The sequence below is a fragment of the Typopeltis vanoorti genome, chromosome 25 (genome assembly GCF_054136105.1).
Source record: "Typopeltis vanoorti isolate ZY-2024b chromosome 25, IOZ_Tvanoo_1.0, whole genome shotgun sequence".
NCBI classification, from domain to species: Eukaryota; Metazoa; Arthropoda; class Arachnida; order Uropygi; family Thelyphonidae; genus Typopeltis; species Typopeltis vanoorti.
Window position 1 is genome coordinate 16,354,801 of NC_143573.1, and position 17,675 is coordinate 16,372,475.

General features: G+C 35.8%; 1 protein-coding gene across 2 annotated transcripts in view; it reads right to left on the reverse strand.

Annotated features, from left to right (window-relative positions):
- The window catches only part of LOC150092573 (uncharacterized), a 283,311-nt gene that overhangs the window by 108,574 nt on the left and 157,062 nt on the right, over positions 1-17,675 (reverse strand). For both annotated transcript variants that reach the window (XM_090414418.1, XM_090414417.1), the window contains exons 6-7: positions 17,384-17,518; positions 4,053-4,332 (exon numbers count right to left, since the gene is read on the reverse strand). In XM_090414418.1, coding sequence (XP_090270544.1) covers positions 4,053-4,332; positions 17,384-17,518 — 415 coding nt within the window. The remainder of the gene's footprint in view (positions 1-4,052; positions 4,333-17,383; positions 17,519-17,675) is intronic.

Below are 17,675 nucleotides of genomic sequence, written 5' to 3' on the forward strand. Positions count from 1 at the left end.
TTTTCTGGGATGAGTTGTTTATTATTACACGTCGGAAAATTAAATTCTCTTTTATGATCATTGTAGTTTTTAAAGTGGTAACTATTTTGCTTGTATAACAATTGGGAAATTTTATCTATAAATAACGTGATTTTGTGTGTTGGCGACCAATTCGTACGTCCTTTATTTCTTTCTCCCCTTCAATGATAACGTCCAAGAGTTAATTAGATCTTATTCTGAAGAATGATTCCGACCTGCCAGATTTAGATGCACAGCGGGAAGATCCTGAAGAATATGAAGAAAATTTAACCACTGATATTCAGCCAAAAGAGATTTCACAGAAACAATTTGAAAACATTTTTTTTACAAGCGAAGTTTTTAAGCAGTAATGCTTAGAGGCTGACCCCGATGAAGAGAGAAGCAGTAAAATTTGCAGAAGAGGCAATAGGGCCATACCGTCGGTTGTATGAAAAAAAGAAACAAAATGCCCGCCAAACAAAGTTAGCTCAATTCTTTGTTAAAAGTAGAATAATAAAATTTATATTCTGAATATGTTTTATTGTCTTTCAGCTTCATGGTTTTCCTTTAACTAGGCCCTGAGACATGCCTTAATTCTTTTAGAATTAAGCTATGTCTCATGGCCTTGAGCAACTTGAGCAAGTTACTGATCTACCCTTCAGAAAGCCATGCTGTCCTCCGTACAGTATCTCATTTTCATCAATCCATTCCTGTATTTTTCCCTTGAATATTTTCTCCAAGACCTTGACAATGACTCCAGATATGCTGATCGATCGGTAATTTGCAACAGTAGTCTTGAATCCTCCTTTGTGCAGTGGAACTATTTTCCCCTCTTTCCGCACCTTTGGGACTAACCAGACCCGAGACTCAGATTAAACAACATTGTCAAGGGACTGATAATTGTTTAGCCACTTCACGTAAGACCCGTACCTGTATACCATCCAATCCCACAGATGTATTCACATTAAGGTTCTGTAATTAATTATGTTGCAGAAATTAGTTGATAGGTGGAAAAGGGGAGATATGATTGATACATTCAAATTGCTAAAGGGTTTCTATAGGATTAAATCAGAGGATATTTTTGACATCAGGACTGGTGGTGGGAGAAGTAGGGGACACCTATGGAAGCTGGGCAAGAGTGTTAGAGCCGAGTTCTTTACTTTCATCATCAAATTCCTGCCATGTACCCTCAAGGGGTGTACAGGATATAATAGTACTACATGAAAAATTTACATCATTACTAACTTCCTATCTACAATTTTCCTCCAAATCAGTCTGTTACTTGTCAAGACGCCAACATCATCAGATCTTATATTTCTATCGTCTAAGGCACTTTTTACCGTATCAATCCACCTATATCTTGGTCTTCCTCTGGGTCGTTTTCCTGCCAACCTGGCAGAGAACACTTGTTTTGCTAATCTTTCCTCTCCCATTCTGTTTAAGTGACCATACCATCTGAGATTAGCTCTGCTAACGCATTCCTGGATGCTGACAATGTCAAGTTCTTTTCTAATAATCTCGTTTTTAATATGATATTGCCATTGATGCCATCTGTTCACGCCTCTAGTCTTTCTCAGGACTCTCATATCTGCGGTCTCTAGTCTTTGGTCAAGTGTTTTACTTCTGACCCAGCTCTCAGATCCATAAGTTAAAACTGGTTTGAACACTGTCTTGTATACAGATAATTTAGTGTTCCGACTAATTTCTCTTATTTCATATGAATTTATTCAATTGACTTACTACCATACCAGCTTTGTTGATTCTGTTGTCTATTTCCAAATTTAATTTACCATCTTCACTAAAAATCGTGCCTAAGTAGCTGAAATGTTTTACTTGTTCCACAGGTTCTCCATTCACAACACAGTTGACATTTTCAATGATTCTGCCTATTTTCATTGTCTTTGTCATTTTATTGCTGACCTTCATACCATATCTATTACAACAGTTATTCAATTTAGTCAGAGAATCTTGCAGACTTGTAGCGGATTTATTTAGAAGTATAACATTGTCTGCATAAAGCAAAAAGCTGACATTAACATCTCCAATTCTGATATAATGTGATTCATATAGATAATGAATAACAGAGGGGATAATGTACATCCTTGTCTCCCTTGTCATATGCCTTTTCCAAATCGACAAACAGATCTTTGTTATATCCCATGATTTCTCCACTATTTGCCGTAAAGTGAAGATCTGATCCTGACAGCCTCTATTTGACCTGAATCCAGCTTGTTCTTCACCAAGCTTTTCTTCCACAATTCTTCTCAACCGTTTCTCAAGTATACTAGCATAAATCTTGCCAGGAACACTCAGTAGGGAAATACCTCTGTAATTCTCACATTCAGTTTTATTTCTCTTTTTATATGTAGGTGCTATTAGAGCTCTACTCCAATCATCGGGAATTCGTCCCTCTGTCCAGGCTTTCTGAACTATGCAGTGCAGCCACTGTAAGACTTTTATACCACCATACTTCAGCATTTCTGGTCGAATATCATCTACTCCTGCTGCCTTTCCACATTTCAAGTCTTTGATGGCTTTTTCTACTTCAAGTATGGATATGTATTCCTGACTGCATGCCTGGTCAGTGTTTTTTTATCACTGTGCTTAGAGTGATAAATGAATGGAATAAGCTGCCAGTCTGTTGTGGGTGCTATGACGGTGAGTTCAAGGCAAGGTATGATAGATACTGTGAGAATGTCATATAGTTGTGTGAACATGATGTTTAGGGCCTCCCTCAATGAGTCTAAGGACTCCCTAGAGTCGCCCGTAATAATAATAATAATGTCTGTTCAGCCATCTTCTTATCCATATCACTAACTTCAATATCTACTCCAATTTATGTAATAAAGATTTACATGTAGTATTCCTCTACAAAGTAAAGCAGGACCATTGTATACTCATTTTCATTATCCATCTCAACACTTTATCATAAAATGTGAGGAACTGCTACAAGATCTATCCTTCACAAAAGTGTGAAGGATATATCTCTTTTCACATTTCTCTGAGTATTGCCTTTTCTTTTTAAAAAAAAATGTTTTAAGAGGACAATTTTACCACAAGATCAGCTTGAAGAATTTCTAAATGTGAATTTAGAAATACTTCAAGGGTTTGTAAATTCCCAATTATTTTAGGAGTTGGAATTTATTTGTAAAGATTTGAAAACTAGAAAGGCATTTCAGGTTACCAATTTCTCAAAGTCACTTTCTTTTCTTTTGTAATTTTGTAGCATATTTTATATTTGTAACTATTCTTCTGCAGATACATAAATAAAAATGATCCTGTAACCAGTGATGATAAACTATGCAGAGACTTAAAAGCATTCTTTGGGGAAAAGCAAGAACACTAAGAAATCTACATTATTAGAGATAATTTTCTAATTCTAATTTGTGACATATACCATCACTGGATTTATCACTTGAGAATTAACCCTTCATGAATAGATTCCTATCAATTTTCATGGTCTGTTATTTGCTAGGTGTCTAATTTGAGTTTTAATTTTAATATAACACTACTAATAATTCACATTAATTTTTTTTGTTAGTTTTACTTGTTGTGCTAATCTTTCATTTTCCACTCTATTTCAACAGTTATGCTATCTTAAATTAGCTCTAGTTATACATTTTGAACATAAATAATTTCAACTTCTTTTCTGATAATACTGTTCTTCCAATGATGAAATTGCTTACCTTGTCACTTTGTGACTAACAAAGTGACAACTTTCTGAAGCAGCTATTAGTGTAAATTCATGGTGACCTAATTACGCTTCCAGTATTTTCCAAATCTTCTAGGAGGAAAAACAGCCATGTCACTGCCATACCAAACTGGCCAACTCGCACACATTAGAGAGATCCCTTCTTTAAAGGGAATTACTGATTTTCCAGCCAATCTTCATGAGCTGAAATCAGCCTGGCTACTAATTTATTTGATGTATGTTTTTAAGTGAAGTTTTGAGAGATGTTATTCTTAGTCATGTAAAAGTCATTTGTATAATCCTGTATTATTTCATGATGGGAATAAAGTAATGAAAGAGGTTTATGGAAATTAATATTACTTACCTGATAAAATATCTACTGGTGTCTTACAGCGGTTGCGTTCAATACTGAAACTAGTTTTAGTTGCAAGCTTTCCGCCTAGTACATACTCGTGTGAAATTGTTTTAATTTTCTTTGCTGGTTTATCATCATCATCATCATCATCACATGGGTGAATAGAATTTTCTAAGTGGTTTTTATTATGTACTTTCTGCCTGAGACGTTTCAAGGTATTAACAGCAACATTCAAATACACTGTTTTATTAGAGCTGCGACTATAAGCATTTTTTTCTTCCTCTAAAGCCTGAAAACATAAAATGTCACTTTAATTTCATTTTGCATGGAATGATATGAAAATACATATGAATTTAATACCTAATGATTTTCTTTGGCTACAGGCTTAATTCACATCATTAAATAAGGAGATAATGCTATATAAATGATCTTGAATAAAAACAATGCACATTTCCTTTTTTATGCATACATATCCCATTTATCACAAGTGATTCATTCTAGATAAATATCTGATGAATGGAGACTGATATTTATACACATATATAAAACTACATGAATAAATAATATACACATATCTAGTGACACATCCATAAATATTACTACTATTAAACCTCGATGAAGTCAGACTCACCCAACCAGCAATGCACACTGATCAAAGATATTCAGAGACCAAAGACTCCTTTGTAGTAGGTGTGGCTAAATACATAATAACTACAGTCCATATAGGTATAAAAGGAAGTGCACATTATGCAATCTTTATAGAGAAACTAACAATAAAATAGGTAGTACTGAAAAGCTTGGTGACTTTTGATGTGGCATTATTTTATAAGATACAACCATTGCAACAATTCACTTTGGGAAGTTGCTGTCCTGCAAAGAGCAACTGTAAGCAATGTTATTGTGAAGTGGAAATGCCTAGGAGAAACAATGGCAAAATTATGACCTGGAAGGCTACATAAAATTACAGAGATGGAACTGCCGTGTTGAAGAGCATGGCACAAATAATGCATATCCTCACTATTGAGTTCCAAAATGCTTTTGCAAGCAATGCCAGTACCACAGCTGTTTGTCAGGAATGGAAAAACATGGGTTATCGTGGCCATGTAGCCACACACAAACCTAACATCAGCAAGGACAATGTCAAGTGTTGAGTGGAGTGATGTCTCATTGCCAATGGACTCTGGAACATGGAAACATGTAGTCTGTGTGATGAATTATGCATCATCATCTGGTAGTCTGAGTTTGGCAGATGCCAACTGCCAAAATGAGTTGTACCAATGTGAAGATTAGTGGAGGAAGCATTATAGCCAAGGGCTATTTTTCATGGTTCAGTTTGGGCACCCTAGTTCCAGTGACAGGGAATCAATGCTGCAGTCTATAATGACATTCTAAACAATTTTGCTTCCAACTTTATGGAAATAGTTTGGTGAAGGCCCTTTATCAACACAGCAATGCCAAACTGCTGGCCTGAGTGGTTAAGATCCATTCTCCAACCAGTTGTGAGTCTGATTCCCATCATGGGGATCAAGGTTGGTGTAAATATTTTTAGATGGTATATGAATTTCAACATTCAGTGTGTGTGACACTACTAACCTGCTTAATGAAGGTCTGAAGTGGTTTGAAAAAAAAAAAAGTTCAATGTTTGGTCTCTAGAGCAGGGTTTCTGTATAACTTAACATTTAGTCCACTAAATATCTGTTGTTTTATTATCTGAATTGTGCAGTGCTGCTTTCTTACAACTCATTTATTTCAAGACTATTTAAGTGAATTAACAATTAATTGTTTCACATTTTTTTCATCTAATTCTATAGCTTCATCAACATGTTTATCTAACACTTCAGACATCCGTGATTTGTACACTTCTGGTCCACATAACACATCTCCTTTCAGGTGTTTCACAGCAACATTCACATCTCTCTCTCTATGAAATACACAACAAAAGCTTTCACAAAATAACAAAAAGTGGATTTTGCCACTCCATATAACTTTTCTTCTGTTCTGCAATTTCTCTGCCCACCTTAGCTATAGCTGTTGGCAGATACAGTTCTCTAAATGGTATATACTACTATACCTCCATTCTGGACAATATCATACACAATGAATTCAGACACTTCTCTACACAATCATCAATCTAAACTGTAGAGTGTCTAAAGGACTTTTCTTGTTAATAATTTGTCTGATTTTTTGTAAACTGCTAACAAAAACGCAACACTAGAAGGTAAAGATGTAACAAACCATAAAGAAATATTGAGGAAATAATGAAAGGAAAGTTGAAGGGAAAAAACATATGAATAAATCAGGTTTATCTGATAAAGGGAGGAAATAACTTCAACAATAATTGCAATTCCTAAAAGTTAAGGAAAATCATTACTAGCAAACGGAACTTCTAGAGAAAACCTTAATTTACAGACACTTGATCTAATCAAAAAGGAGCCACAGAAGTAACAAAAATAACATAGAATTTGTGGAAAGGCAAAAGTTAGAAAGAAATCAAACACAACATCAGAAAATATAATTTAAGAAAAATTCCAAACATAATAGAAAAAAAAAAAAAAACCCTGAAAATGATCAACGGGATAGAAGGAAAAAATGTATTCCAAAACTGAAAAATAAGTAAGGAATAGCACAGTACAATACAGAAAAAATAATCAAAATATGTACTGAGTTTTATAGCGCCCTATACACAGGCAAGGAAACAGATACAAATCCTCGACTATATTTAGATGAAGCTCAATACAAAACCATCCATCGTGATGGAAGAATCTATGATGGTATGAATAAGAATATATGATGGTATGCTCTCAAGTCAGCAAAGAATAATAAAAAGTTCTGGAGCAGATGGTATTAGATGAGTTGTTTGAGATTATTTCAGAGAACTCATAAAATGAAGAGATTCACAGTTTCAAAAAGCTATATTGGATATGTTCAATCATATTTTAACTACAGAAAAAAATGTTCATTTCAGTGCAGTGGCATAAATCCTTGATTATCTTATGGGCAGGAGATGATATCAATAACTATAAGCCAATCGAATTGTATCATAACTGCACGAAATGTTCATATCCATTATTTTAAATAGGATCAAGATTTTTGGATGATGCAAGATTCTCTACAACAGATTAGATCCATACTAGTAACAAAGTAATTGAAAAAGCAAATGAATATAATATTTCTGTATATTTAGTTTTCATAGATTTTGGAAAAGACTGATTCTTTATATGAGTCAGAAATAAACAGTTTAAAACAACAAGCCATCAACAACAAATATCAGATTATTAAACACTATACATCAAAACTCAGAAGCCAGTATAAAGCTAGGACATTAGGAAAAGGAATAAAGCAAGGAGATCCAATAACACCAAAATTTTCTGCTATACTCAAAGGAATCTTTAAGAACATCTCATGGGAAAACTATGAAATTAGCATCAATGGAAAAATCTCAATCCCTTAACATTTTACAGATTAGAACTGTTCTTTTAGCAAAAATAAAGAAGTTCAAGAAATGCTAAATGACCCCTGCTAGAGAAAACAGGAAAAAAGTTCAAAGATTAGTCTAAAACCAACTTGATGAAAATTCAGATCATACCAAACTAAAATGAACAGATAATAGCACTGAAATTGTGGAGGACTGTATTTACCTTGTTCAACTAAAGATATAGAAATAAGTAGAGGAATCACACAAGGAAACAAAGCATTTTGTCCATATAAAGATAATCTATTAGAAGTTTAACTATATATTTATAAGCTCTTTAATATATATGCATTATTCCAACATTTGCCCATGGAAGTGGGACATGGGTGACAACTAAAAAACAGGAAGACAGGTTGCATGGAGAGAAGGATACTCAACATAACAAAAAAGGGATAGAATAAGAAATACTAGAATTAGAAAGATGAGACTGGAGTAGATGATATGGTGAAATGTTGTAAAGCATGCAACTGGAGATGTGCTGGCCATATTAGTAGAATTCCAGATGAAAGGTGGACAAAATTAAGTGCTGAGTGGATACAAGAGAAGGAAAGATTGTCAAAGAGCTAGATGGAAGGATGATCTACAAAGATTCGATACAAGATGGTGGACATTAGCTAAAAACAGACAAAACTGGGAAGTTAAGGGGGAGGGGGCTATATTTATTTTATTTATTTATCGTATGGCTTGTACACATGGTTAAAAGACAATAAGATATAATACACATGAGTATAGATAAGATACACATACAGGGTGTTCGGGATAAATTTGACATATTTATAATTAATTATATTTTTCCGTAAGTTACATGTATTAACACACACTTCTCTTCATTTAAAAGTTTGGACCCTTCTTCATTCATATACAAGATGTCAGAAAGGATGGATAGCTGGAACCCACCTGAATCATGGAAGAGAATAACTTGTATCATGATGATTCGTGCCCGCCATCAAAATAAGGATATTACGACTGCTGCCCAATGCTCCCTGAATACAGTAAAAACAATCAGGCATGAACTAGAGACTTGCAATGGTGACTACGAGGATGTAGCAAGAAGAAAGATCCCTAGCAGACGATCTGATTGCGTTCGTACAGCAGAATTCCTCGCAAATCTGCAGGAACAGGTGTTGAAGAACCCTGGCATTGGAATTCGGGCTTTGTTCGTGGAGTTGCTAACTGTAGTCAAGCCCTGGATAACAAGGGTAGCCAATGGTAGGCCGTATGTATGGCAGCAGGATTCGGCCCCTTGCCACACCTCTGGGAAAAGTCAAAAATGGTTGTCTGAAAATTTCTACGACTTCACCAGTCCAAATGTTTGGCCTCCAAACTCCCCAGACCTTAACCCCATGGATTATTTTGTATGGGGCGCAGTTGAAAAAGACACCAATCGCACTTCCAGTAATACAAAAGCCCAGTTAATGGATAAAATTAAAACAGTTTTTGCGGCCCTTCCCAGGGAGACTGTAGCATCAGCTTGTTCGAGGTTCCGAAGCAGAATTGAAGCTGTGATCGATGCTAATGGTGGTTATTTTGAGTAAATCTTGTTGATAGTATTGTAATTAACTCTGCCTGTAATGTTTTTTTGTCAATTCATTAAATTTAATAGATACAAAGAAGATTTTCTTTTTCCTTACGAAACTGTCAAATTTATCCCGAACACCCTGTATATGATTAAAAAAAAAAGTCTGCATTCAGGCAAATACAAATTTGAAATTTATGACAAGCATCAGGCAGAAGATTAGTCATATTTTAACATTTAGGTTTTTGATCCAGTTGATCGCCTCTGGGGATAGGTCAAAGATGTCCTTAAAGTCACCTGGATATGCTGTAAACTCGCATTCCTGTACTATATGGTAAATGGTTTGGGTCTTGGCTCCACAGGGACAGTGGGGATTTGGTATCTTACCCCACTTTGAAAGTAAGTCTCCACATACACCATAGCCTGTACGAATCCTGTTAGCAGTCATCCATATATTCCTGGGCAGGTCAAATCCAGATGGTTTTTGGAAGATGTTTATGCGATTGCGAACTTCAGGTGATACTGCTTGGGACCACAGTACATCCCACCTACTCACCATAATGTCATTCTGGCTAAGAAGATTACGGGCGGTTTTTATGGCAGGTCTTCTGGATTTTAGTCTATTCGATAAAGCATCTGGAATAAATTCATGTATTAGGAGATTTTGGTTATTTAAAATTCTTTTATATTCATGAAGCAAGGCTTCCTGTCGTCGCAGAGGGGCTATAACTAGCAATGGATAGAAAGAGGTTAAAGACTGGAAGGACCTATCACAATGAAAATTATGAGGTAATTATGATCCTTCCCATAATGCATAGTATTATACATGTCTGTAAGGATATGTGCTTTGCATTATGGGATACTAAGGCAAGTGATGTGAAGCCATTAGCCTCTACATATGAGCATGTAGCTCTAAAGTTACTTCAGGTGCAAACTTTGTTTGCTTACACTTGGATAAAGGATTAAACCAAGAATATAATTTCTTGGCATCTTTAATTTATGCCCCTTAGCTGCATTCTTCAACAGACAATCCACTAAATTCCATGAAGAAATGACTATCGCTCAAATTTGCATTGGTGGTGAAGACATGTCCACCACTAAAGAAATCCTTGACTCCTTTCAAAAGGACTACAAAAATCTGTTTGAAGACAATAGCACTGTGGAAAATTATAACTCTTGGAACATTAATGGCTTTCCTATTCATATCCAAGATGGCTTTACAGCCTCATTACATCATCTTAAGTTACCACAACCTATAAAGACTGCCAGACAAGAAAATCCCCAGCACCTGATGGTCTAGAGCAGGGTTTCCCAAACTGTGTTCTGCAAAAAGTGAATAAGTGTTCCGTGAAAAATTATCAAAATTAATACGACCCTGGAATGGTTTTAAATGATGCAACAAGTTCAAACATGTTTGAAAATCAGGATTGTGCTATTAAGGCTAGTGCATGCTGGCCTTCACTCAGCTGCTGGCTAACAGCCACCTGTAGTTGTCGACACTTCCGAGCACGAGTGAAGTACAGAGATATCTATTCTAGGAAACGTGCGGTCACAAGTAAAGTCAATGTGATGCAATGCGGCCCAACATGCCTGTAGTGTGCAGTCGCATTTTTGCGATGAGATACAGCCTGCTTCAGCGATAATGTGCGCTTAGCTTTACATTGAATACGAGACCAATGACACTCGATTCTAACCAAGGTGTTCCATTAAAATTTCAGGATTTGTGAAGTGTTCCGTCGTATGAAAAATTTGGGAAATGCTGGTCTAGGGATAGAACTTTACTGTGAGGCCAGGGATTTTATTCTTCCCATTCTAGTTATACTGTTTAATTTATTTCTCTCGTCAGGACACATATCAAGTGAATATGTAGCAAGCCATACCATTCTCACTCCAAAACTGGAGATCACACCTTAATCAGCAGCTGGAGACCTATTTCTCTATCTAATACTGACTATAAGATATTTTCTTTTCTGGCATCCCTTTATGTTCCACATCTTCCAGCAAACTGGTGTAAGTAAAAAGCAGCTATCCATTATAAAGGAGTCTAAGCCAATTCAATTAACTGCCTCATAGTTAATGAGTTCCTGTCAGATCCGGAAAAAATTCGAAAAGGAGTCAAGCAAGGTTGGCCTCTTAGTGCATTGCTCTTTGCATTTGAATCTTTCTTATAGGAAGAAGAAGACAATTCATGTGCTGTGCTAGGAATAACAGTTCCTTCAGCTATGAAGGAAAATAAGGTAATAGCATATGCCAATGATGTAGACAATTTGAAGGATAATGATTCTATATACCGTATTTTCCGGTGTATAAAACGCACCAAAGAAATTTAATACAATTTTCTGGAAAAAACCTCACAGGCTACTTTGACTGCATGTGTACGAATCATTTTTGTTGAAATGGCAATGCCATTTTGCCGATTTTCTTGCACCAATTTCAAAACTTCAGTCTCTAGTTCTGGCCACTTCGCAATTTTTCCACGTTCCGCATGCTTTTCATTACGCAAATTGTACAAGGATAATGATTCTATATACTGTATTTTCTGGTGTATAAGACGCACCAAAGAAATTTAATACAATTTTCTGGAAAAAACCTCACAGGCTATTTTGACTGCATGTGTACGAATCATTTTTGTTGAAATGGCAATGCCATTTTGCCGATTTTCTTGCAACAATTTCAAAACTTCGGTCTCTAGTTCTGACCACTTCGCAATTTTTCCACGTTCCGCATGCTTTTCATTACACAAATTGTACAAAATCTCCTTCTGACCATGCCAAGTTCTAATCATTTTTTCTGTAGGTGGAGGTCCAAAATGTCTTCCAGCTTCCCTATTTCTGTGTTCTTCCGCATATTTTACAACCTGCAATTTGTAACTTGAAGTATATGAATGTCGCCTGTTTTTTTCCATCACTAAAATCTACGGGGAAAACACGTCAACTCAATACTGATAAACAGCGGTAACTGATTACTCGAATAAGATATTATGAAACTTGAATAGGGACTCCCCGTTCTTAGCCAATGATGCACTAGAAGTCACGTGAAGGTCACGCCTCAATTTGATTGCACCATTAACCGCCTACAAAGATCTCGGAACATAAAAGGGAGTGCGTTTTGAAAAGAGGAAACAATCTTTACCTTCATTATATAAGACGCACACCATTTTTAAGATGAATTTTTAAGGTAAAAAAGTGCGTGTTATACACTGGAAAATACGGTATATCTTTTTTGGTATTTTGAAAAATTCAGCAAGATAGTGGATTAACTACTAATGCAGACAAGACAAAATTAAAAGTTTTTGTAAAGTGGGATCTTGGAAGCATTCCTTTTGGACTAACCCCTCATAACACTTGGAATTCATTTCTTCACTTACACAATATTACCAGTTCAAGAACTTATATACAACAATTTTGAAACCTCAGAAGATTGGAAAATAGGGCCATTTTCCTTTTCTTCTCAAGCCATAGTACTCAAAACCTTAATCTTTCCTGCTCAAGTTGTACATAATAAATATTACAGACATCACAGAAGCTGAAGAAAAGCAATTATATAGTAAGCCTGTGCAAATTTCTTTTTGTCAACTATCAAAGAAGCATGGAGGATTCAGGCTTCCATCTCAAAATACTGTTCGCAACACAGCTTCACAAATCCATAAAATATTGCAGACCAATCATACATCTGTAGATCTTCTCCGGCACTATGTGGATTTTCATCTTCTCTTGTTTGGAGTAAATGATTATAAGGTTCAAAAGCTGACATTGTTCCTGAATAATACACGATTCTGTGCTTAACTCTAACACTGGTACAACATTCTGGCATTGACATTCTTTCCATTAAAAAAAAGTAACATTTGGTATAAAGAAATCTTTAATCTCTTTTGCCGCAAATTTCCACAGTTGGGTATTGACAAGACCACTTTGTTTCATAACTTATTGAAGTTTCAAGGATACCCCCTAACAGGAGGGATCATGCTAAGAGAATTACATATGGTCGCTGCCTTCCAATCAATATTATCAAATGGAAGTACTTTAAACCGGAGATCCAATCTATGACATCTGTTACCAATTGGAAACAGTAGAACATGCAATCTAGAACTGCTTTCTTGCCTTGTGTATTTAGATCAGATTATTTTTTTTGCAATACCCACCACCTGATTTTTATGATTAATGAATTAAATTATCATTTATGGAAGATTAGAAAGAAACATGGATTTGAAAACCAGCAATATGGCATCCAAATGCTTTATAATATTGTATTGTGGAAATTTTATTGTTCAATCAGATGACTTTTGTATTTAGAAAGAAGCATTCTAGGAGATGTCAAATTTTTGGCTAGGTAGTGACAAAATGTATGGGCAGTATATCTGTCACTTCTCACTGCATGCACCACAACCCAAAGAAATGCGATTTTACTGTGGATCTCAAATATTCTCCCAGAAAAATATAGTTAAAAAAAATAAACCCATAAAAAAACAAACAAAAAACCCAACCTTAAAAAAGCATCAAAAATTCCAACCAAACAGCCCTCCAACACTAATTCTTACAAAAAAAGTGTCCACATCCATGACGGGAGGAATCTTTATATATATGGACTTTATCAATTGAAGGTGAGTTAGTCGATCTCATATGGAGGCTGCATACGGACAAATCGGCCCTTCAGAACACACGCAATTTACAGACAAAAAATACTAGCTGTGGTGGTGGTGGTGGGCAATAGATGGCGCTGATGTAGATGATTGATAGTAGAGGATCAGTGTAGTGGTGGCAACAGAGAGGTGTACAATAGGTGTCCTTCCACGATGAGTCTGACTCCTTGGAGGTGTCACGAATAATAATAATAATAAAACCCACTTCAACATCTGTGGCCTAAACAGCAACATAAACATTGTGTTCCACCATCTACAGTCATCTAAACCAGAACTACTATTCCTATCAGAACCCCAATTGGCAACCACAACAGCCACTGTCCACCTCAATTGCCCAAAACTACACATTACATAGCTCTTTCTGCTACAAGGACAGTACTTGGACATACTATGCCTAAGACTGCAAACCCTTCAACTGTTTGAACTGCTTTGGCTCAAAATTACTCTACCAAATCAACAATGTTAATCCATTCAGTCTTTGAAAGGGCCAAATACTGCAAATTCGCCTCCTGCCCAAATGACACTCAGTGTCCTTCTGGTCCCTTGTCAAGGCCATTGGGTACAACTTCTGCCCACTCAAGTTTCCACCACTCTCACATCCGGACGGTACTGTAGTTACCTCACCTACAGACAAGGCCAACTTACTGGCTGGCATCGCTTCCAATTCCTGCATTGATCATCCCTCCAATAAACCAGGAATGGCTTCCTTCATGTCTCCCATATTCTTCCACAAAAAAAAATCTGAAGAATCCTTAATAACCTGAACACAAACAAGGCATCTGGTCATGATGGTATCCCATCTATTGTGTTAAAAAATTGTGCCCCAGAACTAACAGTTATTCTGTATCACCTCTTCAATCTATCCTATTCAACTGGCATGTACCTTCTAACATTGAAACAGGTCTGCATCCAGCCCATCCCAAAGACAGGTGATAAAAGTCAACCAACAAATTACTGTCCAATTGCTCTCACTTCTGTTCTCTCTAAAATTATGGAGGTCATCAACAACCAACTCTTGAACCACCTAGAGACATACCAACTAATCAGTGACCAGCAGTATGGATTCCACCACTCGTGATCTACAGCTGATCTACTTGCTTTCACCACCCACCCATGGACTCGGGTGATGAAAAAATTTGGAGAAACTCAAGTGGATGCCCTAGACATTTCAAAGGCATTTGATTGGGTTTGGCACAGAGGCCTACTGCCATCCTATGGTCTGCTTTCCTCACTCTGCAACTGGATCACCAACTTTCTCACTAGTTGCTCACTACATGTCATGGTGGATGGTTTACTCTCCTCCGATTCTCTCACCAATGCAGGAGTATCCAGGGTGCTCTTCTTTCACCCACTCTCTTCCTCTTGTATATAAAAGACCTGCTCTCATGGACGTCCAATCCTATCCATAGCTTTGCTGACAACAGTACACTCCATTCCGCCTTTTCATTCAACAAACCTGTTAGTGCTCAAGTATTAGAATCTTCAAGGTCTACCACAACCATGGACCTGAACAACCTCGTAAACTTCAATGCCACCAAAACTCAGTTCTGTCTGATCTCTTGTAAAAAAGAGCTTGCATTCCCCCCCTTCTTCCAGTAATACTAAGATATCCAAACATGATCAGATTTCTCTTCTTGGAGAGACCTGCACCACTGATCATTCTTGGTGCAACCATATTTCAACTATAGCTTCTGCAGCCACCAAAAACCTTAGTGTACATATTTGCATAAGCCACTACTTCACAGCTGTTAACTCTATATAAAGCCCAAATCGCCAACCATATAATATTGCTCCCATATTTGAGATGGTGCACCAAAATACTATCCAGATGCAATCCAGCTAATTAATAATCCCTCTCTCACAGACATTCAGTGTCTGCCTTGTGCCTCTTCTACAGATACTTTCATAAATGGTCTTCTGCTGAATTGCCAACTATTATTCCTCTACTCTCCTCCCAAATCATAAAAACAAGAGCCACTGCTAATCAACACTCTTTTACAGTCCATCTTGAAGCTCACCGAACCAACTTCACTGCCTCCTCTTTCATTCCATCTACTTCTGTCCTTTGGAACAGACTCCCCCCTCCCCCCACTTTGCCTTGCCCAAATATTACAAATATTACAAAATGAGAACAGATTCCTTCTTTGTTCCATTACTCTTGTCCACATGGCACTAATGTGCCAGGTCTTGTCACCTTTCATGCATGTATCAGATATAAAAAAAAACACAAAATCAATGGATCAACCTAGGTGAAACAGTACTTCCAATCCCAATAAGAGTTCCGTTTGAAAACAATATCCAGTACAGTTTGGTGCAATTTGAGGATGGTACTCAATTTAAACTGGTTCCAGCAGGGTAGTGTTGGCATTCATAGTATATGAATGCCAACCTCTCTTCTTAAACACTTAAGTGAATGTATAAATGCGCGTTATTCTCTACAACCACTAATGAGTGTCCCTTCAACAGGAACGCTGGACCATATAAAAGTAACTTAAGTGCAAAAAATCAGAACAATGGCAATGGAGTTTCTTTTTCTCAGTTCAGAACTGGTATCATTTACTGTCACTGTTCCGACTAATAACTCACTTCTGGTGTGAGTATTGTTTGAACCTGTATTTATGTATATCAAGTTTTATACTTCCAACTGTACAGGTAGCAATTATTTTATCCTTTTAATACCATGCCTAGTATTTTCACACTGAAGATATATGAATGAAATGTAGTGATAATAACTGACAATATTTTGTTCAATAATAATGCTCTTTGAATGTATATTTATCAAGTCATAATAATTAAAAAGTATAATTCAAAAAATAAGAAAAACTTGTTGAGAATTAAGGAATTAGTTACCAAGGTGATAACAGTAAATTTTATTCAAATGAAAATTTAAGTTAGAAATGAGATGTAATAAATTACAGAGGTACCACAAGTGTTCAACAAAATATAAATTAAGCTGGTTCAAATCCAACAAAAGGTATGATGTTTGTAAAGCTCTGATCTCAACAAGTTTGAGTCACAATGACTTTTTTTTTATATAATAAAATAAAATAAATCTTTATGAATCCTTATAATATTTGAGATAATGGAAAAGTGTAGAAAGTTTTTTTTTTTTTACAAAGTATATTATACTTTCTAAAGATATTCTATTCTTGTTTTAATCTTTTACAAAGCATAAGCAAACAAAGTTTGTCAACAGCCTTCTATGCAAGAGAGGTGTGAAGATAATTCAAGTGCAAACTTCATTAGCTTACACTTCGGGATTAAAACAAAAATATAGAATTAAATTTATGAGCAAAGTTTTTTTTTTTAAGAACAGCAAGCCAAATCGTCTTGTACCAAGTTATTTACCACCTTTATGTTCAAAAATGCACATGGGTATATCAAAGTAATAATCCTTTACTTAAATGTGATAAAGGAACTGCTCCAGTGCCAAAACAGCTTTGCTTTTAAATTTAATTTCATTAGGAGAATCAGAAAGTTAGATGACTTTTAAGAATACAGAATTTCTTTTCAGTATAGTATAAATGGAGAAATATGTATATAAAAGCTGAATCTTCAAGGAACCAGTCAAAATTCACATTAGACTGTAGAAAATTAATCTGTAATAACAAAAAAACTAACATATTGATGCCACTGGCATCACAACATACATGCCCTCAACAAAACATGCTACGGAATATTACTAAATATTAAAGGAACAAGTTTCTACATACTGTTTGAAATGCTTTATCTTTGGTTATGCTGAATTTGATGCATTCATCAATGAAAAGATTGAGATATCTTTGACGTATATTGGAAGGAACTTTGCTACCATACTCAGAAGGAATTGTGGGACGTTCACTTAAAACCTGAAAAAAACTGTTATCCTTTAATAACATAAGTAAGAGTGTCTTGTAAAGTGCGATGGATTAGATTAGAAAGTTGCACATATTTAAGATAGGTAAATTTTTCATATAAACATGATAAACTTTCATGAAATTTCTTTTAAAGAAAGACAAACTATTT